At 50.6% G+C, this 23,326-nt stretch overlaps 1 protein-coding gene across 2 annotated transcripts in view; it reads right to left on the reverse strand.

The window, feature by feature from the left end:
* Window positions 1–21,439, reverse strand: part of LOC125948532 (mycosubtilin synthase subunit C) — a 22,969-nt gene extending 1,530 nt beyond the window's left edge. Inside the window, exons 1-5 of one of the 2 annotated variants that reach the window (XM_049674718.1) lie at window positions 20,774–21,439; window positions 6,052–6,308; window positions 1,476–1,940; window positions 323–1,396; window positions 1–235 (exon numbers count right to left, since the gene is read on the reverse strand). The exon at window positions 1–235 is cut by the window's left edge and continues 186 nt beyond it. In XM_049674718.1, the coding sequence (XP_049530675.1) occupies window positions 1–235; window positions 323–1,396; window positions 1,476–1,940; window positions 6,052–6,181 (1,904 nt within the window). In that variant the 5' untranslated portion in view covers window positions 6,182–6,308; window positions 20,774–21,439. Of the gene's footprint in view, window positions 236–322; window positions 1,397–1,475; window positions 1,941–6,051; window positions 6,309–15,877; window positions 16,078–20,773 lie in introns of those variants that run through there. The other variant, XM_049674719.1, reaches the window with a different exon arrangement.
* Window positions 21,440–23,326: the final 1,887 nt, after the last annotated feature.

Consider the following 23,326-nt stretch of genomic DNA (forward strand, 5'->3'; position numbering starts at 1 on the left):
GCACCGATGAACGTGGTGATGCTGACCGGATAACCCTTACCGCACAGCTGCGTCACGGTGATGATCGAGTTGAGCGAGTTACCGCCAAGCTCGTAGAAGTTGCTGGCGAGCGAGATCTTGGCCCGTGCCGAACGACCGATCACATGTCCGACCGTTTCAAACAGATCCTTTGCCGTGGCCATCCGGTTCTTCGGGACACCCGTGTAATCGTACTCGATTTCGATCTGACTGTCATCTGCAAAGAAGATATCATGACGTGATTAAGATACACGCAATCAATGATGACGATGACGACGCCCATCATCGAGCTAAGGACACTTACCATTATTGTTGGTACTCTCGTACATCTTCAGCAGCGTCTGACGATCGATCTTACCGTTAACGAGCAGCGGGATCGAATCGAGAATGATCACCTGCGGTATCATGTAGTGCGCCAGCTTATCACCCAGTGCCGATTCGATCTGCATGCCCGTTTGATAGTGCGCACCGGGTTCGACCGTGATGAAGCCAAGCAGCGCCTGATCGATCTCACCGGCGTGGTAGCACAGCACGATACCCTTATCGACTCCCGGCAGCCCCAGCAGGTTCGCCTCGACCTCCGACAGATCGACACGGTGGCCACGGATCTTGATCTGCGAGTCGGTACGGCCCTGATAGTAAACGCAGTCCTTGTGGACGGTCGCGTAATCGCCGGTTTTGTAGAGCCGCGCAAAGATCGGATTGACGGCGAGCGGATTGTCGATGAAGCGATCGGGATCACGTCCATTCACGTAACCCTCGGCCAGGTTCAACCCGGACACGTACAGCTCCCCGATCTCGTCCACCTGCACCGGTTTCATCTTCGCGTTGAGCACGTAAATAGCCGTATTGTCCAGCGGGTAGCCGATCGGTACTTTCTCGTACGATTCGAGCTGGCGTTTCGATTCGCACACAAAGTACGTGACGTCGCCCATCACCTCGGTGGAACCGTAGAAGTTGCACAGCTGATGTACCCCCTCCTGGAAGTAGTCGAAGAACTCGCGGGCCAACGAAATCTGTAGCGGCTCACCGGAGCACACCCAGATGCGCAGCTGGTAGAGCAGCTTGGCGTTGGCATCGGCACGCTGCTGCAGTGGCAGATAGAGGAGCAACGAGCGCAGCAAGGTCGGTACCAGCACCAACCGCTCAATGCTGTAACTCTCGAGCAGCTCGACCAGCTTCTCCGGGTTGTTCGTTACCTTCTTCGGTACCACGACGATGGCCATACCGTTCAGCAGCGGTCCCCAGATCTCGGTGACCGAGTCGACGAACGTGAGCGCCGTCTTGAACACTCCGATGCGCTCGGTTGCCGAGTACGGGAAGCGGTCCCACTGCCACTGCAGCCGGTTCAGGATGGTTCCATGGTTCAATCGCACACCTGTTGGAGAGCCACACGAATCGACGTTAGCTATCAATACCGACGGCGATAACGGGATGGAACGGACCCCCCCACTTACCCTTCGGTACGCCGGTACTGCCCGATGTGTAGAGGACGAGCGCTAACTCGCTATCCCCACGGCCCAGCATCGCTTCCGGTCGAATGTTGGCGTTGCTCATGTCGCTGGCACGCTTCCGCAGCTCGGCATAGCTGATGGCCGGCGTGCGGCCGAAGATGGCCGCATTATCGTAATCATCGTCGTACACCACCAGAACCGGCCGTGCCTCGCCCAGGATGTGCTGAATGCGGTTCGGCGGAAAGGTCGGATCGATCGGCAGGTAGGCGGCACCCGCCTTCCAGATCGCCAGCAGCATCGTCACAAGCCGATCGGTCGGTTGCATACACACGGCAACGATATTATCACCGTCCCCGTTCGGTTGCGAACGGAAGTGCTCCTTGACGCGCTGTAGCGTGGCCGCCGCCAGCCGATTCGCCGTCGAGTTGAGCACATTGTAGCTGATCCGCACCTCGCCACGATTATCATCTGTTCAGAAGGCGCAGAGAGAGAGAGAGAGAGAGAAAGAGACTCCGTGAGTGACAGATCCGTTTGAGAAGCGCTGCGCTAACGGTAATACTACAGTCCAGGTGCTGGCTTCTTGGAACGGTCTAGAATGAAATCTCGATCAACCACACCGACGACCAACGACCGGCAGCGCTAAGAACGAAGGCAACATAATTACTTCCTCCTCTCCCCTACCAGCACCACCACCACCACTACCGCAATGATCGCGCGACTGACCGGTGAGCAATCAGCCCGCACCTACTTGGCCGTAGGCCGCGCAAATTGCGCAAAAATGCAAGAAACTCGTGTGCTGACGGTCGGTTGTGCAACGGTCTGCACATTGGCGGTTGTCGATTGGTGGTGGTTGGCCGGCGAACCAATGAACCTCGGCTTCAACGTCGCCGTCGTCGTCGTCGTCGTCTTGGTCAGTGCCGTTAGCAGCTGTTTCAGTGGTCTTCAGCACGTGCGCAGCCCCTTCATGGCCGATCGGAGTGGCCCTTCTGATTTGGCACCTTTTGCTGGCACCAGAAAAGGGTACTTGACACACACGCGCGTTTGAGCCGTTGACGATATTGAGCAATACATATGCACGATGAGTTCTTCGATCGTGCGAACGATCCTCAATCGATGGCGAATATCTGTTGGTGGAATGGAACGAGCTGCAACTCTAAACCCGCCTAAGCTTACGTTGTCCGCCCTCGGCAGCAAGTTGCTAACAAAAAAACGGTCTGCATCGTCAATGAAGAAAAGTCGAATCACGCCGCCACACCACCAACCGGCGACCGGAGAGAGACCACGCGGCGAACCATGAAACACCAAACAAGCCGACAGACAAATCAGACCTTCGAGCGATTAGGTGGATGGGCGGGGGCGGGCGGGTAGAGGTGCGCCAAAGGAAAAGGCCCCAAACCAGCCGATGACTTTGTGGCGATGCGTTTTCCGTCCAGCGCACAAGAAGGCCCCGAGGCAAGGCTGCTGCTACTGCTGCGGCCAACCGCCGGCGCGGCGTGCGCGTTGTTCGCTTTTCTCGACCTTGAACTAGAATTCACGGTCCACGGATTTGGTAGACGCCCTTAAACGGGGTGGCCAGGAGGCAAGGCAAGACGGCCACACAACGAGACGAGACGAGACCGTCGGTAAGGGTGATGCTCATCGTGGTAGAAGGTGAACAGCCAAACAAACGGCTCGCTAAAAAGGCCAATTGCTTTGCCTTGTTGAAGCTCTTTGGCTCTCTTATGGGTCTCTATTGCCGGCCTGGCCAGTCCTGCAGATACCGGCCCCACCTAACGGGCAGGGGCCTCTACAACGTCGTCGTACGTGTGTGCTCAATAGCCACTGGACATAGGTTTGTGGTTCGAACGCAACGGCCACATACCACGGTGCTAATGATGGTTGGTGAAAGGAAAGAAAAAACGTATTAAACGAAATTACCCGCTCACGTGCAAGACTCGGGTATGTGTGTGTGTGTGTGAGGTGGGAGCCATTTCGGTGGCTTTCATGCTTTCGATTGCTGCACCGGACGACCGGACCGCAGCCAGCCAGAAGCCAGAAGCTTTGCCCGAAGAGTCCATGTGCCGGTTCTTCAAGGTTACCGGTTATACGGTTCTTACGGGGTGATTGCAATCTCCATCACCCGGCAAGTAGGGGACGGGGAGGGTAATAATGTGGCGTTGATGACGGTCAGGCGTGTGGAGTGTGATAGTTGCCAGTAGAAGCAGCATAGAAGCATGACGATGAAGCAGCTTTGATTTATGAGGGAACTTAGTGCACGGTTCGGTTGTCGTAGTGCGGTTGGAATTACGTGACTTAGAACCTTCTTGTGGAGCCGATTGGATGCATCAGGTGTGCAGCCTGCTGAAGGCTACGATCATTTACTGGATTGTAGTATGGAGCAGTAATTGACGGCCGGCTACATTGCAATGCCCATTGATCCACTAATCTAGTTACGACATTTTGATGTTAATCTTTGCGGGCAATAAGGGGTTTCATTTTTCAAAATCGGAAAAATCTGCTGATCGTACCTGGAGCACCGTTATCATCTTGATTGTACACATTACATTTTCATACGATTGTTTGATCGTGTTTTGCATTCCGCGCCACTTGGCAACCGAGAGCCTGATGATTATTTGAATAAACTCGTCATTAGCCTAACTTAGCGATAATGTCGTTCCGTTTGAATTGCACAAATTGAAACCAAAAACGTGTAATTTTGGATGCTTTCTTTAGTTCCCAAGCGTTGTCAAATCGAGTGGAGCATACAGCATGCAAAATGAGTGCTTCAGATGATTTCTTCTCTTGATGTTTCTGATGAAAGCAAATGCATTTTGTGTAGAACCATTATCTAGCTCTATAGTGCATCTTTAAACTAGGAAGTGAATTTCATTCATAAAATGTTTTTAAACAATAAAAAAAAAGGATATCTATGAAGGTTAGCGTCAATTTAATGGTATATGTATCCTTTTTAATGGCGATTTATGACAAACAATGTTAAACACAGGAGAGAATTATCACAATAGAATGACAACAATGTGCATAGTAAGTGGCATTGAACTCTTATTCACTCGAGGTATGTTCGGAGTCAATTTCGAAACCAATTGGAACAAACAAATTTGCAATCAAACAACAAGCAACAAGGAGTTAACTGAAGCAAAAGCCAATCAGTGGGGTTTTTGATGAAATGGATTTCATTTCACTGTTTTTGTGCGTTGATAAGACCAATGGAACAAATCTGGTCGGATTTATTACGGCCAGCCGAAAGACTGCAATCTCTTTACAAAATGGAATCAGAAATGGGCCACAATGCGTGCTATCAACATGCGTGTGGTTTTCTTGTATTTATTCAGCTTTAATTTGCGGGACTCCAGCGAATCAGACTTATTTTTGGCTTATCAGGACGGATTGTTTGCGTGTTGGCCATCGCCGAATATTTTCGCACAAGTCCATCGTGAATTAAAAAGAATAAAAAGTCCCCGACGATCTGATGATGGGTTGAGATGTTGAGCATAACAGCTGCAAGGTTCGGTGTATTCTAAAATTGTGCAAATTTCGTTGTTCGCTTGGGGACGCACATAAAAGAGTTTAACAATTCATGATGTACTCTGACTTGCACTTGCCCTTTCGTGTACTAAACCCAAATAGATCGCATGAGTCTATACCGCACCCGCAATAGATCTATACAAGAAACAATCTCAGCTATTCAATTAAAATCTCCTTTTGAAGTTAATCATCCAACGGACTCGTTCTTGCTACTGTTTGGCTTGTGCTAGCATTTGAGAATCGGCTGCCTACAATCAGTGATGAGGAAACGTATAGTAATTGAACTCGACCATCGGCCCGCCAGGTGTAGCCAGTTTTGTAAGGTAGTGCCAAGGCAACAAGCATTCTATTGGTTGACTTTTCTGTACGATTTGATGTATGAGATATGTGACATTACTAAGCGCTGTGAAGTTGCCGCATTAAAGCACCAGTCGGTGGTCCGGTAGTAAAAAAAAAAAGCAGGCACACACAACAAAGGGCAACACTAGCGGGCGGTCTAGTTCCACTGGTCACTACAATGTAGCTTCTCCTCTGAGACGGCAAACAAAAAGGCAAGCCCCCCGAAACATAACCTCGTGTGCTCGAAGAGGCAGCGCAAATGGCGTAACCGCATAACTGTGCACACGGAGCACAACGACTCACCCGGCCACGGTTAATTGCTCCGTAATGTTTCCTTCCATTTTCAGTCCACCGCCATGCCTGCTGCCTCTGGCCGATGACAATGCAAAGGGAAATGCGGCGTGTAATTGTGCATCTCGTGACATTGGCCTAGAGTTTGCGTTTCGCGTTTCGCATTTTTTTCGTTTTTTGGTTTCGGGAAAACTGTCAGCCCGTTCAGTAAAATATGTCGTTAGCCGTGAACCGATTCGCCGATTCCATGGTGTGCATTTGGTTTGGACCAAGTGTGGCTCAGAGTGTCAAACGCGAAAACGATCAAAGTCGGCGTTACCCGTCCCGACACCGTTTGTCACCAGTGCAAAGGATGGGGTTAAGCCAATCGAGCGTAAACCCCCCCCCCCCCTTTTCGTGCATCAACGCACCGTGCACCCTTGCTTACCATTATAGATGAGGGCCGTCTCGGTGCCGCAAAATTTGTCCACGTTTGCCTCGAAGGTGCGATGCAGCAAGGTCGGTACCAGCGATCGCATCTGGCCCTTGACGACGGCTAGCTGTGGAATGGAACCCATGATGCTGGCTACTGCTGTTGCTGTTGCTGCTGCTGCTGCTGCTGCTGCTACTCAAAATTGGCCAATCCGTTAGTAACGCTTCAGCTGGTTGCCCTTCTCTTCCGTCCGATTGATCCTGGCTACTGATCTGTCAGGTTGAAAAATGACAAAAAGGAAACAGGGTGAGGGACATTAAATTAACCATCCAATGGGGGGAGGGGTGGTCGTCATCGCGGTGGCGCGGTCCGGAACCAGTCAACGGCTTAATGCGGCGCATAACAAAATGTGACATTTTAATATCGCCATCCGGTACTACCGACAGCTCGTAATTGATTTGCTTATCCTAGATTCTAGTCCAACACCGTGCGGTCTTGCTGCTAGATGGTGGCGTGCTGCCGCCACTTTGCGTTCCGTGCAGAAAAACCACGGAGGTCGCGAATCGACCCGCCTGCAAATGACAATCGCGTTTTGGATGGTGAAGGCGAAGCGCGCGTGCTACACTTTCGGTGGCACGCGCCAAAACTGCCGCGCCACACGACCGACGAGAGCGAGGTGTAGCACAAGCAGGAGCGCAACAGCTTAAGGCTGACCGGTCCAAGGTTTGCCCATGATCGTGATCGTTTTGGGGTGTATTTCATTTTCGTTCGCGATCACATTTTTCTCCTTCTTCTTCTTCTTCTGTGCGTTCTTTTCTGGTTGGCTGGCTGGCACGATGGGTTGGTTGCAGTCCAGTCACTCTACCGTGTGGCCGAGTAGGTTACTCATTTCATCTATCTTTGCGGTAACCATTTGTGTGGTGTGGTGGCTGCTGGCTGAGCTGCTGCGATCACCGCGATCCAATTCACCCTGGGTGGGATCGTCGTAAGGCAAAGGCAAGGCAAGGTAAGAGAGACTTTTGGGGCCTGAACTTGAAAGCGTCGCGCGATGGTCATGGCTGCCCCCCCTCAATGTTTCAAGGACGCGAAGGTTGGCCTACCGATAGCCTTTGGTTGTCAAGGTGGGCGCTTTTGCGATGGCACCACCACCGGGCAAAAGCTTTTGGCGACAGTATGCGGCCTTGTCCTTAGGCCTGCTGCCTCCGGTGCTACCGCTGCATGTAAACCGTAGGACCCCAAGTGACATTTCGATACCCTTATGGGGACCTTTCCGTGAGTACCCATCCGCACAGAGAGAGAGAGAGAGAGAGAGAGAGAGAGAGGCTGGCTCTTTGCTGGCTGTGATGTGAATGTGAATCCGGGAAAAACCTTGCCTGGAGTGCTGCTGCTGCATGATAGGAATCTAAACGGTGCCCCATGATTGCACTTCGTGACAGGAAGGTGTCCTTCTAGTGCAGCAAATGATCTAGCATCTTAAGGGTCTTTGTTCCGTGGCGTGCCACCAACGATTCGCCACTTATCCGGTATCTCCTTGTTAACCTTGACGTCGTGATGTGACAAGTGTCGTGAGCGTCCAAATGGCAGGTCCACGGCTATGGTCCACGGAGAGGAGCGCGAAGGTGGGGTGGGGACGTAGCTAAAGTACCAAAACTCAAAGCCATTCCAATTGGGTTGGTTGATGAATGGCACGCGTCGCGCGTGCCATTACTACTACTACTACTGCTACGGGCTACGGGTTCCATGAAGTGGGGTCCGTCCGTTGTTGCCGCCGGTCAAGCGAATCGAATGCCCATTTCCGGTGGTATCCACAACTCATGCCAAAGCCCCATTCCCCCGCCGCCGACGAGGAACCATTCTGGGGTGACACTAATTGTGCTTTACACTCGGATCTGTCAGCGCTCTACCAAATGCAAATCGAAAACATGCCTAGCACTTGCCCCACAGTCCTAGCGAAAGGAGTAACGCTCAGGGACACACACACTCGAGGAACGCTCCCATCATCAATTGCTTCGGAATGGAATTTGTCGTGAGTTGACTCCGGTCAATCATTTAAACAAATACCGTCGATTCCGATGGACAGCCGGAAGCGCTTCGGAATCCGCTCGTACTCGATCGCCAGCGCCAGCGGATCGCCAGTGAAAGGATCCCCTGGCTGGACTGACCTTCTCCCTGCTGCAGCATCCCAAAAACGGTCCGAACCGGTCGGGAGTAAAGTCTTTCAACGCGCAGACTAGTTTTCTGCCTTTTTAATTAGCCCGTAGGGACATGAAAGGGGCTCAACATTTTGAACTATTTTTAAACTCATCCTCACAATGGGGTAGTCAAAAACGGCCTTGGCAAGTCTGGGCTCCCTACAGGAGAAGCAGAAAGTAAATCGCGTGCAGAGCTCCTCGCGCGTTCTGCCTCGCAGAGATATTTCCGGTACGAAACCGTGGCCGTTACATTGCCACCGGCCACCACGTCAATCATCAGGCGACAGGTTTCTTCAGGTTACAGGATATGAACGACGTCGGCAACGTGATCTTGCGTTGTTTCTGCAACGTTTTACGATCCGTTTTTTTATTCTCGTTCCGGTATGCAATCACGTAATGTGGCCTGTTGTACCCGATGGCATTAAAGCGGTTTTCCGGCTATGCGCCCGCTACATTCCTACGGGGTGCGAAGCGCAAGATATTTATACTCATGTCATCTCGTACGATTCTGCACTTGAACTTGTTTGGATGGGTTGCTATTTTTAGCCGCTTGAAGAGGCTCGAAGGTGCGTCAAGTCGAGCGGAAGGTGCACTGAGAGTGGATTCCGCTCCTTGAAATGAAACTGAATGATTGTTACTACCGGTTGAAGGTTGAAAGCTCGACGGCGACGACGGGATTGTGATATGATGAAGGATGTGTCCTCCTTGGCGTCGTACCGGTTATTCTTGATTCTTCAATTCATATTCGAGACCGGTCGGGGCCTTTGAACTTTCGAAGCCAGTTTGTTTTATAGATTCGTGTTAAAAAAACTGAAAGTAACACTACTTGCAAGAACGAAACGATGTTATAGGTCCCATCGTTGTTTAAGCTGCTTTCACATCGAACGCGTTTTTAAAAACGCCAAAGTTGGCGTTTTTTGACGCAAAAGCTTAATTTATTGTTCACACCTAGGTTGCGCGAAGTTCGATTTAAAATACACGAAAAATAGCACCATATCACTACCGCCACCTTATCAAATCATGATAAATAGTTTAATCTTCACGCAAAACAGTTATTACCCGGATTTAAACACATTCCTGCCAAAACAAATTGCAAAACCAAAGGGCAACGCTGGCTTGCTTGCGTAGCCTGCTACAGTCGGCTCAGAACCTGCCACAATCTGTAGATTTTTACAGATCCGAAAAAAAACGCCAACTTTTAAGCTCTTCAAAAGCTCCAAAAAATAGCTTTCGGTGCGTTACGTGAACACTTCCATATATTATGATGTGATACAACCGTGTTTTCTGCGTCAAAAAACCTGCTGCGTCTATTAGTGGCGTTTAAACGCGCTCGATGTGAAAGCAGCTTTATGGTTCATTGTCTAGCTGCTTGTACTCAACAAGTAGTATACACCAGGGACATTATTACAGCAAACTTGCAAACGACTTGTTCCTATACGACGTGGTTAACGGTCTGGTTAATTTGAAAAAGAAATAACTAACGAATAGTTGAGCAAATGCATTTTAAATTGCTATAAAAACGATAAAATGCTAAAAATGCTGAGAAATTCTAAGCGAATTAAAAGAAAGCATAATCCGTGAAAAGTACAAAAAACAGAATGTTTTGCATCGGCGTCTGGCAAGGAGATGAAATGATTCTCATGCGCATGCGATCAGTCATATCGCTCCAACACGAAACTCCACCAATGTGATCAATGAACTTCATCAATGATCACCATCATTGACGCGTCGGATAGCGAGGGGGGGGTGAAAACATTTCATAAATATGAGGGGGAACTAAGCCGACTGCAAACAACTGCAACTGGCAGCGTATGTGGCAGACCGACGGATTGATGTTGCTGCCCCGCTGCGCAACCTATTGCCTCAATTAGTTTGTTTGCTACCGGCCTTGTACGTCATTGCTCATTTCCATTGCTCCACCGGCGGCGCCGCGTGGCCGATGCCGTGGCGGCACATCCAAAATATGCTTCATCAGCGAGCACCAAACCTCGTAACCACCGCAGAACCGTCGCCGGGGTACCGTCTGAGGTTCGCCTGATGGCTTGCAGATTCGCAAATTCGTAAATAATTCAGCATTTGATCGCATGCCGAGCCCGAGATTGATGGGCGTCCAAATTGTGCGTCCGTTACGTTGCGCACGAAATGCGCTTTAACCCGAGACCTCCTTGAGATCGCCGATGCTCCCACGGTTTTTGTTTCGGTTCTCTATTTCGGTTCTCCGCTCCGCACCCCATTTCCTCCGGCCGCCGGCGCTGAGATTGGGGCAGGAAATTTTAATTAAAAACCATTATCCTTATTTGCGTGCACGCGGCGGTCGCGGCGGCGGCGATGCTGCTGCTGGCCACATGAGCAGCGAAGAACGAAGGGCGTGCGTTTGTCCACCGGACGGACGGACAGCCGGATGGGAGCGGCAAATCCTCTCTCGTTGTGCCATAATTAGGAAGCGACCGATCGGCGGATCCGCATATTAAATGCGAGATCATGGCTAGGCAAGGCCACCACCGCACGGCGGCGGGGTTGGGGCCGACGTGCTTACCCCTACGGGCCAATATTGAATGATGTGCTGACGACAGTAATTCAATTACGCACGCGGTCGCGGTCCACTTATTTGATTGCTTGAACGCTCAAGCAGGGATCGCAACAAAAGCTACTAAAAAGGGACTCTGAGAGTGAATCTCAACTGAGGGATTTCGGAATTGGGTTTTGAGCAAAGTGTTTAATGTTCGTAATGACGGCCACCGGGTGCTTCGCGCAAACCGATCACAGATTACCGAGGATGCAAAGAGGCGGCCCGCGGTACACACCAAACGTAAACAAGGGGAGGGGCGACCGGTTTGAATCGGTGAGTCCGTCCAGCACCACCGTCAGGTTAACCAAGCCATACTTCATCCATTAGAAAACCGCCCCGAACATTGCGACAACCGCGCGAGGAGAGAGGGGGCGCGGTGTTTCGGTGTTGCAAGCGGCTCGATCGATCGATGTTTACAGCCGATCGCGATCTTCACCGGCAAAAAGGCTAACGAGCTCGTCGGAGGTTCGTCGCTGAAGACTCGCACGCAACGAGCTGCTCGAGGCGGCGACGGGGCGAAGAGAACACAAATGAATTGATCGTGTTATGATCGATGAATAATTCATCCTTCGCCGTGGCGTTCTCGACAAGGAGCGTGGAGGGGTCGGGGTGAGGGGGACGGCTTACGCGCGCAGGTATGTTGGCGGTATGCTTGTGTTACTCGATTCCTCCATTACAGTCCGTTCCGATGTTTGATTTTCAGTTGTTTTTTTTTCCTTCACTCACTTCTTGCCGATCCTCGCGCGGCGTGGCGCGGCGCGGCGCGACGAGAAACGAGTTATCAGGTGCTAGAAATCGAAGCGCGGATCATAACTAGATCGCGTGGCACCTTATAGCCCCCCGGTGGCACGCGTCCGCATGCGTGAGGTACGTGTCCTTGCGCGAATCCGGTCCGCACCCTTCGCTCGGTCCACACGGGGGGAAGTCGCGATCGCGATCGCGAACGAACGAATGAGTGGGCACGTGCGTGCGCTCGCGCTCACGATCGCACGTCCGGCACGCGACTCTCCTTCTTCACGGTGGTGGTGGTTGCGGTGATGTTGCTGCTCGATTGGTCTGTGAAACGGACAGTTCCGGTGAAGCGTTTGCCGTTTTAATCTAATTTTTTGATGGATAATCTCCTGATCTCGTGTCATGCCATGGCCTTGTCCTGTCCATCTCTGTGTGTGGACTTTTGACGCGTGTGTACGACTATCAGCTGGGTTCCCGATTTAAGGGCCTTTGGAGCCGAGCCTGACCATGAAATTGGACACCCGAATTCTTTCTTTCAGGGAAGCCGCATCTATCCATCAGCTTCAGTCCACCGTTGACCTTGACATTCACTACACGCGTGACATGATCGGGCAAGGTCGATCGGCATTCCCTTTTCTTTTACTTCCAACCGCAAATTCCACCCGGGGTCTGGGGTCATTCAACTTCAAACTGATCCAATTTGCGGTTTAGACCGTGCTCCCCGTTTTATCTCGCTGTCGAGGCAGACAGAGAGATATAGAGAGAGCCAGAGAGGGAGAGATGGTCAAGGACAACGATCGTGCGCTAAGCGGCGCGGGTTCGCCCGTTGTTGTGCCTGGCGCACTGGCTTCCTGCACTCCTGCTGCGCACTTTTCTATCGTTTGAGGTGTGTGCGTGCACCTCCCTCACCCCTCGATGTCCAGCTAATGATGCTAATCGCATGGTGCGCGTAATTGCTCCCTGACCCGACTCGACCCACCGCTTGAACTTTTGTATAAACACCCCCCGGTAAGCTTGGCACCGGTGCGGAGTAATGATTTAATTACCACATAAAGGTGCTGACTGGACTGCGTTCTGCTTACTGATGACTTCTGGTCGGAAGCAATTAGCCTCGCGAAAAAAAAACATCTTCATCTAATTTGCGCCAGGCAGTGCGCCACTCACCTGAGCCACTGAGAGTAAACAAATTTGGTGGAGCACGGCTTATCACGATGAGTGGGAGGTAGATTATCATCGTTCACTGACGTAACACAAGGCGTGTGCTGCTGGGTATAGGTGAAATCAAGATGCACATGACCAGCCCTTTAACGGTGGCCATAAATTAATGGATCGTACAATTATGCAACCCGAACCACAACAACAACAACCCGTCATCGGGCACGTTGATTGCGGGGTAGTAAGAGGAGAGGAGTTCTCGATAAGGGCACCCGGGAAGTTGCTAAACTGGACCGCCGACACGTGTTCCCCCTTTGGTTTGTTTGGTACGGTTGTATCGGGCGCTGTGGAAAGATTCAATTAATGCAAAGCCACCACCCCCCGGAGCCGGAGCGCAAGCGCTGCCCGCTGGCCCATGGGAGCAACGCAGGTGAACTTGATCTTGAACTTGGGGCGTGCGAGCGAACGATCGAACGATCGAGCTCGTCACCTGTCGCAAACGCGTGGCCAATCCGTTGTAGCCGTTTTTTTTTTGCATTTATGGGTCATTCCAAGTTCTCTTCCGATCAGTGGCTGCGAACGCGTAGATGATTCGCTTGCATTCGATTCTTGTTTGTTTGCATAGAGAAGAGCATACTACCATTAGTCATCCGGGAATGGTATGCCACCGATCGATGGGGATCCCCTTCTCGCACCACAACCACAACGACTGCTACTACCGCTGCTGTGATGAAAGGAAGAAGCTGACGGCCCCTATCTCATTTGCATTTAATGACGGTGAATTGTTGCGATCCTGCGCGGCGACTGTGCTATGCTTTCTTGGAAGAACTCAGCCCAGGGGTTTTTCCCGTTCGTGTTCGCGAGTTCATATTTCACATCGCTCGGAAATCCCGAGCAACGGGTGATTCCGGCTCCTTTTTGGCCACTTGTTGGACGAGCGTGTGAACGAGCGCGTGAAACGTGGTGTGAAAGGTAAACAGTCCCGGGGAACCATGCCTCTAGACGTTCGTGCGGAGACATTCTTTAGGAAGATGGGAGTTGCGATCCGCCGTTGACTAATGCTTGTAGTGATCCGAGGATAGTTGCCGTAATTTAGACGGAAATGAAACCAAAAAAAAAGACCTTCGCCCACCCGATGATGATCGACATTTATCATCTAAACCACAAGGCCTTTCGCCGGCGCCGGGGGACACCTGTTGTTGGTTCGAGTACATGCTGCAAGGCGGTTCTTCGAGCGATGATTAAGAGGTACGAACCTTCTTAACTAAAGCACCATCCATCAACGGTTTGGTGCTTTTGTGACCGCGATGATCGCGATGATATGATCAGCGCAAGGTAGTTGTTGTTACCGAAAGCATAAATCATCGAGCAAAGTGTTGTACACTAGACACATTGCGTGTTGACAACCTTGTCATTGTTTGTCTTTTGGAACGTTGAGGGACAGCAGGTACGATGGAGAAGCGATTGTTGCCAGTTTTATGTGCAGCAGCTCGATGCCAAGTGTATGCGTATGGCTTTGTGTTGGTTAGTTCCCCCGTATAGCGCACTAGGAAATGTGTTTAAATAAGGTCCAAGTAGTAGCTTTTCGTTCGTAGAGGGTGCGAAAATTTGCATCCGCTGTACTGCATCGTCTAATGAGGGGATTATGCCAGTGACCGAAGCGCACTGTGTATCGCTCGCATTTATTCAGGTCACCTTTCGATATGGCTGGACCTAATAACTATCCCAATTGGGTCACGCAATCGTTGCGTTTCGTCGTGTATGTTTCAAGGGCACTCCATACACCATATTGGGGTGGCAGACAATTGAGGCCCTTTTTTGAAATCTAGTGGATGCTTCAACAACGACAAATCGATCAATACATATACCGCAAAGCTATCGTTATTCGAGTCATACGAGCTAAAATCTATGAGCAATTTATGCATTTTAACAAATAAGAAGTTGAACTTGGCATGTAACAATGCTAAAAGGCTAACTAATCAACGAAAGAACTAAATAACTTTCGCCAGAACTGTCGAGCGTTCGGAATCTAGAACGAACGGATGGAACACCATAACTGGAGGGTTTCAATTGGCCACTCGTAATGCACGCACTTGCCTGGCTATTGCGTCGCTTCACATCGTCTTCGTGGCGGGTTTACGGTTAGCCACCAAAAACGGTACCGCGGATGATCTAATCCCACTTTGAATAAGGGCCGAATCGGTATGATAAGAATCTGCGGTCACTTGCATTAACAATGCCCTCACACACACATCCTGGGGCATCAGAATCGCGCTGTCTGTGCGATCGAAGGCGAAGGTAGACCCGAGATAACAAAACAAACAAAATAACAATAAGTCCCCCTCCAACCTAGGCCCGTGCCATTGTGGAATTCGATTCGCACATTAATCATCCCGTCGTTAACCAAGCACACACACACACACACACACACACACATGCCTGCTGGTGGTGCTCAGGCCTGGATGGAGGAAAAGATGCTGCAAATTCTAAGATCGCAAGCTCGAATGTTCTACTGGTCGATCGATCGATCAATCGATCGACGGAACAACGGCCTAACAGGTCCGGTTCCGGTCGATCGATCAATCGATCGCTCGACGAGATCGTGCGCTGCTGAGTGTGTCAACAATGTTGCTACCGTGCCACGGTAACACTAATCAACCAACTCGCACGCCTACCAACGGAACTGCCTCCCTTCTTCCATTGCTGGCGGCAACATAATACGCGACGCAACTGTTCTGAATCGCGGTAGGCCAATTACGCTATCTTGCTGCCACCACGTCACGTCAACGGCCACGACGGCGAGATCACGCCGCTAAATTGATGCTCGTATGCGGTATGGAGGGGAAAGACTCAATAGCATGCAACCGGTAGCTGTTGTGTTGTCCTGACGTCGTGCCGCACCGCTGAGGCGGTTCGGTGCGACGATTCGATCGACGTTGAATAGCTTTGATTGGAATAAAGTGAAATTGATGCCGGTCAAGAGCGCAACAAGTAGGGCTGCCGGCAGCTGTTGCCAGTATTCTTGCTCGAGCCGAGCTTCACAAGTCAAGTACGCACCAAGCACTTGGCAGCCAAGAGTGAAACCACACACTAGCGACAAACACTAGAGAAGAATAAAGGGGGAGACCCTATTCGAACTCACTGTCCTGGCGGCTGTCAACGATGTTACACAATCAAACAAACCGCGACTCACCTGATACTCTGTGGGTTTGTGTGTCTCTCTGTGCAAAGCTTCTTCTTCTTCACTTGAAGGATGCTCGATGTGATGCTTATGATGTTTGACGGGCGAAACGTACTCGGAGTACGGCCACTACTGCACACGATCGAGAACGCAAACGCAAGAGGGAAGACGAGATTGATCACTCGATCTACACTCGACGGAGTGGCCACTGCAAGTGAAAGCCACGCTGGCCGATCATTTCACTAAGTATGCGAGATCGCGCACACCGCACCGTACGCTATCAAAAGGCCCCCCTCTTCCCTACAATCGTGGCATGGTAGAGAAGGAGATCGCGTCAGAACGCGTCGCGCTCGCGTTCTAATCGCGCAAAACCCCCGCACGCCACGCCACGCCACGATTACGATTGCGGAAAGTACCGCCTGGGGTCAGTGTGCACAACGGGTTGCATCGTTACAAGATGCCGATTACCCCCCCCCGCCGTGGGGTGCATATTAGCTGGATTAATCCCCGCACGGGATCGGATCACCCTCTCCATCAGCTCCACCGCTAGATCACGACACGACAGGAGGGGATGGTGAGGTTCACCCTCTCGTGCACACCTGCGCCAGCACCAGTGGCCCCCAAAAGGCCCGCGGATCGCGGAAGTGATGCGGATTCATCAGTAGCATCCATTGATGAATGATGATGAGTTGATGTTGGGGCGGGTTGAAAAGGAAGAGGGTAGGAATGGTGGGGGAAGGGGCGTTGATTGAAATCTTTCAATAGATTCAGAAGACAGTTTGCCGTGTGCTGCGCTGTGCGGTGGGAATGCGTTTGATTTCCCCGTTTCGCACGCGCCACGTGCCAACGCCATGAATGAATGAATGGATGGATGCGTGTGCTGATGTGCACCTGCGTCAGATTGAATCAGTTGCCCCCAACCCCGGCGAGGCACGAGAGGGGTTTGGGGTTGGGGCTAACGGATGCAACATTCTTGACGCGCTCGTTCCATGTACCACCAGCAGAAACATGCCGGTATGATGTTTCTATCTCTCTCTCTCTCTGCCAAACCTCCAAGGGCGATCGTGTCATGTTGGCCGCTTAAGGGACAGCGAACAAACACCACCATCTAAGGGCTGGTCGGCTCGACCTTGGGCCCTTGGGCGTCAATAAATACACCGACACCGACAGCATCGATGGCGTACATGCGCACGCAAGTCTCGAGCGCATCTTCCTTGTGTTACTTCCTTCCGATAACGCGAGGTGTGTGTCCTCCAGCTAGGACATGCCTTCCGTGACACGGAACAGCATTCCACCTACAGCACTAGCAGCAGCTGCAGCAGCTGTAGCAGCGAGAGGAAGGTTAATAACCGGAGCACAACCCCATAACCCCATTGTTGTTGCTGTTGTTTCTCAATGAGAGGGAAGGTTGTTTTGCACGAATTAATGAACCGCAGTTCAGTTCCGCCCTGGCCACCGTATCATGCATGTGTGTGTGTGTGTGTGTGTGTGTGTGTGTAGTGAGAATTGAGATACAGCTACGGTTACTCTAAACACTGCCAGCTTATTAAACAGACTGGCAGCTCAGCAAACATACTGGCAGCACATCTAACGATCGCTACATTCCGTGAGGCTCCCGTCTAACCAGACGATGAATCTGGCTACCGTGGTTTTTGGAAGCGGATGTTGTATTGAGTGTTTTTCTTTTTGTACATTTAAAAAAGAAAAAGATCCCCTTAACCCCTTTTAATTTGCTGCATTCCCTTGACCCCTTTTTAGTGAGATGACCGACTCACTCTTAAGGAACGGATTGATTCAGGTGGCAATGGTGGATTACGCACCAACCACGCGCCTCCATATTGCCAGCAACCACCGCCAGTCGTACGGTGTTCGTGTGCCGCGTGGTGCCTCCTCTGATTGACCTTTTTCCTCTAGTAAGACTCATGTCACAGTGTGGCCGAGGGGCGCACGCCCGTGTGCGTGTGTGGATGTAGTTATCGTGCCGCGCGGTATCGAACCGGCAATCGATCATTAAACAATTAACGTTTGCTTTAAAATTCAAATGGCCACAACCGATCGATCGAGCGGTCAAACGAACGCAACGATCGGTCGCAGATACCGGCAGCGCTTGTGCGTTCATGTGCGCTCGAGGAATCGCTTCACGGACCGGTGGGCGAAGAGAATGGGACGGTCGCGCTAAGAAGCTTGCACCCGGCCGGGTATGACGCTTTTATGAAGACGTTTCTGGTCGATTCTGGCCATCGACTAATCACTCGAGCTTGATCGAGCCGAAAGGTAACCACCATGGACCATATGCTGACCGCAATACGTACGCCGACGGCGTTGGATGATGATGGTTATGATGATGAACACGCTACAAAGTTGCTGGAAAAGCTGGCGGTGGATCGATCGTCACTCCTGTCACAACGCCAGAGAGTGTCATGTTAATCGGTACATCGCGGTTCATGTCCTTCGGTGGCAAATCAAAACGCCACATGATGATGATGGTGATCGTGTCGATAGAGTGTCGTTATGGTATAACAAGTTAATTAAACCGCCTGGCACACATGCAACTAGCTAACCGTTTGTTGAGACAGCTAGGTACCTTTGGCGCTCTTCTGGAGGATTTCCATCCATCAGAAACACCTAGAACCGTCATGTATCCTGATAAGGAACCGGTATGACAATGGTAAAACTCACGTCACGTCCCACAAGCTGTCAGTTTACGGCAGTTGTGACGCCAAGGAAGGTGTGGAATTAACCCATGACACTGAATAATGCATAAACGGCAAGCGCATTCGGAGGACATTGTATGGCCTAGTGAAGGTTCTGGAATGAATTAAGGCAACTGGAGGGTTAGATACAGCATCCCTACGAGCTCCACTTGTTACACCGGAGTTCCGCGGAGGAATCTGTGATCTATAATTCTGTTTTTTTTATCTAGATTCTATCCACTATCCGTGATATACCTAGCCGAGTAGTTCGATGTTTTATGCCCATCACACATCACTCGAGGCGAATTCCTTTTTTGTTTAAACCCGATACAAGCTATTAGGTTTGTCTAAAAGACACTACTTGTTGCATTAGGAAGGGATCGAAACTAACGTTACACAAAGCAGTGATGCTAGTGGGACTGCATAGTACCGTGAAGTGTTAAAGTGTAAAGTGTTGATGATGGATCTATGAGTCTGGTGTCTCCATGTCATATTTAAAATTTATATTAATTCCTTCGGTTTTACAAACTAGGATGGATGTTACTAATTTCTCTCATCGTGACGTTTACGCTACGATGCTCCTTCGAATGCATCTTTGAACAGAAACGATGGATAACGAAGATTTGGTAGCATTGCTCCTACCGAGTCAGAGCTGAGCAAAGAACAGGCTCCAAATAGCACAAACGAATGACAATGATGAAAAAGATGTTACTTTTGATATGAAATTTGTCCATTGCTGCTTGCAACACAGAAAAGAGAGAGGTATTATTGGCTTGGGGAATACTGAGCCCAGAGTCGATACTGGGCTTTCCGAGAGTTAATTCATCAAGGGAATCATTAACGTGTAAAGACCTGCCTAAATCCCGGTAAACCAGGTCATTCTCAACCAAAACAATGAGTTATTGGAAAAAATCATAAAACTTGAAATAGACGGTTTGATATCATCTTAGCCAACAAATCCGATGAAACTGGGATAATTAATCCGTTCATTTATCATGTTGCAGCGATGATAATGTAAAATTAATGACATTGATTTTTCGTCAAAAGCTAAAAGAATTATTCTCTTTATTTATTCGTGAACAGTTTTGGGTTTTAATTAATTTATTTTGATTAACGTTGCGCAAATCCGGAGTCAATAAGTAATAACTGAAGAAATAACCATTGGGTTTATTATTATACTAATAAAACTAAATAGACGATAAAACTGAATAGACCAGAGACAATTAAACTTCTGTACAAATCATATCAAAGGTTTCAATACATCAACAACCGACGCAATGATCATTGTAACGGTTGGAATGAATTTCAATACCAATCACAGCACAATGTCACGGATTATCGTCATAAATGTTTGTGAGAATGTCAGAGTTCATTGGATTAATAGTATGGTTGACAATTATAATGCTACAACCTACGATATCAACCACTAAAATCTGAATAATTCTGCATAGATCAGTCATCGTACTGAGTTCATTTTAAACAATCGCAACTTGCACTGATTGACGATCTCTCTTTTTCACAATCAATAGATCTCAGGATCAATCGTTCAAGTTGGCTGGATTATTATTAACCACTGAAGTTGATCTCACAGCTACGCACTTCTCTACCCAGCCTGGGCTGCCAGTTTATCGTACAAAATCGATAACATTTCCGATAACGCTGGATATGCGTTTGTTTTGTATTCTCGTCATTCCACCCATCACGACCGACCACACCAGCGCGCGAACGCAATAACGTCGAATCTTAGCTTTCCATCTCGGCTCGGCTAGAAACTGCGAAAAACACGCGCCTTCCACCCCAGCCCACCCCACCCCCAAGTTCCCAAGGATAGGCGAAACGGACCGCGAACGGCACAACAATAGCAAAACAAAATCCATTAGCACCAGATATGTCCCTTTGTGCTACTGGCTGCTACCTGGTCCCCGCGGCCTGGCGCAGGCAGGCTGATTGCCCTTCGGAAAGCGTAACGATCGAACGCAGCAGCAGCGGCACAGATTGGATTGCAATGGATGGCAATCTACGCCGTGCATCGGTGGAGCTGGTGTCATTGGAAGGCCCTCCCTTCCACCCTTCTCTTCCCTCCGGTCCCAATCGTCGATACCAATCGTCAGCATCATCTCTCGTCAGCGTTGGGAAAAAACCGAAACACAATGGTGCCCCCATAAGCACCTAAGTTTGCGTAGAACACTTTTGACTTCACTTGGCTTACACTTACATGACGTTTGGAGGGTTTTCCGTTTCCCGGTCGCTTGATTTTCTCTCTCTCTCTCTCCCGTGTGGTTCGTCTATCGGAATTTCAGGATCAACTTCACAACCTTACTGGTCGCATGTCATCCAGAGAGTTCACCTAGGCCAGTTCTTTCGGTTCTAGAGCCACGAGAAAGTAGTAGTTCGCGTTGCGCTGCGAGTCGTTGCAAAATGTCGTTTCGTGTCCAAATCGATCCACTGATCACTTAGCTACACTTTTCGTGCTTTTCTGGCACAGGATCTTGTTGGTTCTTGATCTTGCAGTTTTCGCAGTTTTTTTTTCTCTCTTGTTCTTGCACCACTTTCTCGTCTGCTTTTGCTTGCTTTTCCACCACTTTGCGCCAAAACACCCACTAAATCAATACCCAATCACGGTATCCACACATACACGCACACATACACCCAAAAACACAAACGCAAGGACACGCAAGGATTCGTTTGTGGGATGGTTTTTTTGGTTTTTTTTTATTACGGATGATGGACACACCGTCTATTGGGGTTCGCGTTGTGCACGATTGGCACTTGAAAAAGGGAGCAGTGGGGCGCAATGGGCAAGCAGCAAGTAGAAAGGACACTGGCTACGGCTACGGCAGCTTCTCGCAAAATCCTAAGCTGCTGCGCTGTGGACAGTTTTCCAAACCGAACTAGTTGACTCCGAGCGATCGGCCAAAGCTTTTTATACCGAGCCGTGCCTGGGGCGACAACCGATCGCTAGTTCGCTCGTTCGCTCGCTTGTTCGGTCGGTTGGTTGGTCGGTCGGTCGGCGGTGGCTGCGACGAACCTCGTTTGAAACACGATCGTTTGTGGGGGGCGACCGGGTGGTTGATGCTGCTGCTGCTGGGCTGGGTCATTCGCTCTCGCGGACGATTGGGGGGCGTCCACGATGCTTCGGTTTCGAGTGAATCGCGCCGGGCCGAGGATCACCCGGTTCGTTGGAAGGGATTATGGGGCGGCAGCTCCACCAGCAGCACCATAGCATAACGGGTGGTCTAGATGCGGGGGAGGGGGGAGGGCACTTGACTCCCCCTTCCCCCTCTCCAACTGCACTCAGTCGATTCGGTGTCTTGCATTCGGCTCGCTATTCGCGGCTAGAGATCGTTGCCGTTGGTGCTTCGATCGGTTTCTATCATCGGATTCGCTCCGGATCCGGATGACAGGATGCAGATCGCAGGCCTGCCGCCTACGGTCTATACTGCAGAATTTGTGCACATTTTGTATCCTGCGCGCCCCATCATCCGTGTGCACACATTTAATTAATATTAATTCATCTGCATAAAAATGACATACCAGATGTCAGTGTCACCGACGACGACGACGACGGAGATGGAGGCGCCACGTGCGTGGAGCAAGCCAGCCGGTCAGCAAAACGCTATTAGCCAGGCGTTTGAGAAATGTTGATTAGCCGTGGCTAGTGACGGCCGTGCCGGTGGACGGCGAACAGTTGTTGGCGAACTCTCTGCATCACTTGATCAAACTTGACAGCCACAACCAGCACCAGCGCCAGCGGCTCCATATGGGCTCGATCGCGCCTCGCCACGCAATGGGCGCGCGCGCACACATTCGGCGTTTGACATTTACACCTCATTGGCGCACATTGGCTCTCATTTTGTCATTCTAAGCACCGCCGAGCGCCTCGGGCGTTCGATAATAAAGGGGCGGACAAAGGTGAGCCTTTTATGACTTACTTTGGAGACAACATCCTTCATGGAGCCTTTCGGGGGAATGAGCGCGAGCGCGACCACGAGTCAGTGGTGCAGGAAGGACTGGATTCCGATGGTGAGCGTGTTGAGCGACAGCGTTGATTGAAATCCCCGCCGTGAGGCCTTAAAACACACACACACACAGGTACACGCAGCCGTATTATTATTGTCACCGGGAGTCGTCCGGTTCCGGCGTCACCGGCGATTTGCATTCGCCAGACGTCGTCGATGGAAAAACACACAGCGTCACAACGTCGTCGTGGCCACACCAGCAGCAAAACACTCGATCGCACTAACTAGTATGCGTTGTTCTCGTGTGTTGTGTTGCGAGAAAATAATGAACATTGATTAATGGAATTAAATCCCGGGTGGACTGGGAATGGCCGGGAGCGAATGATGCAATGGCGGGGAGGGGGTGGGGGGGGGGTAACCCGCTGAGCGCTTCATCGCTTGGAAGCCTCCCCCCGCCCTCATTGTGCGGGCGTCTCGCGTTGGTATCTGTGCAACACGATCGATCGATCCTCGACTAGGGGTTCTCGGGTTGGGGTTGGTTCTCTTCCTGGCTTTACTTACATAATGCAATGTGAACTTAAGTAAGCGTTCCCGCACCGGTCCCCGGTCCCTAATTACTCCCCTCCACCTCCGGTGGAACGAGGTGGAGTCCGCTAATGGCAGAAGATGGGCGATTAACTCGCCAACATGCGCCTAAGCGTAGGGAGAGTTCTGAGTGGAAAAAAATGGATTTTACCTGATATAACATCTATCAAATGATCGAGATGGTGGTGGTGGTGGTGATGGTGACCATGGGTTCCGACTAGACT

The sequence above is a fragment of the Anopheles darlingi genome, chromosome 2 (assembly GCF_943734745.1).
Source record: "Anopheles darlingi chromosome 2, idAnoDarlMG_H_01, whole genome shotgun sequence".
Lineage (NCBI taxonomy): Eukaryota > Metazoa > Arthropoda > Insecta > Diptera > Culicidae > Anopheles > Anopheles darlingi.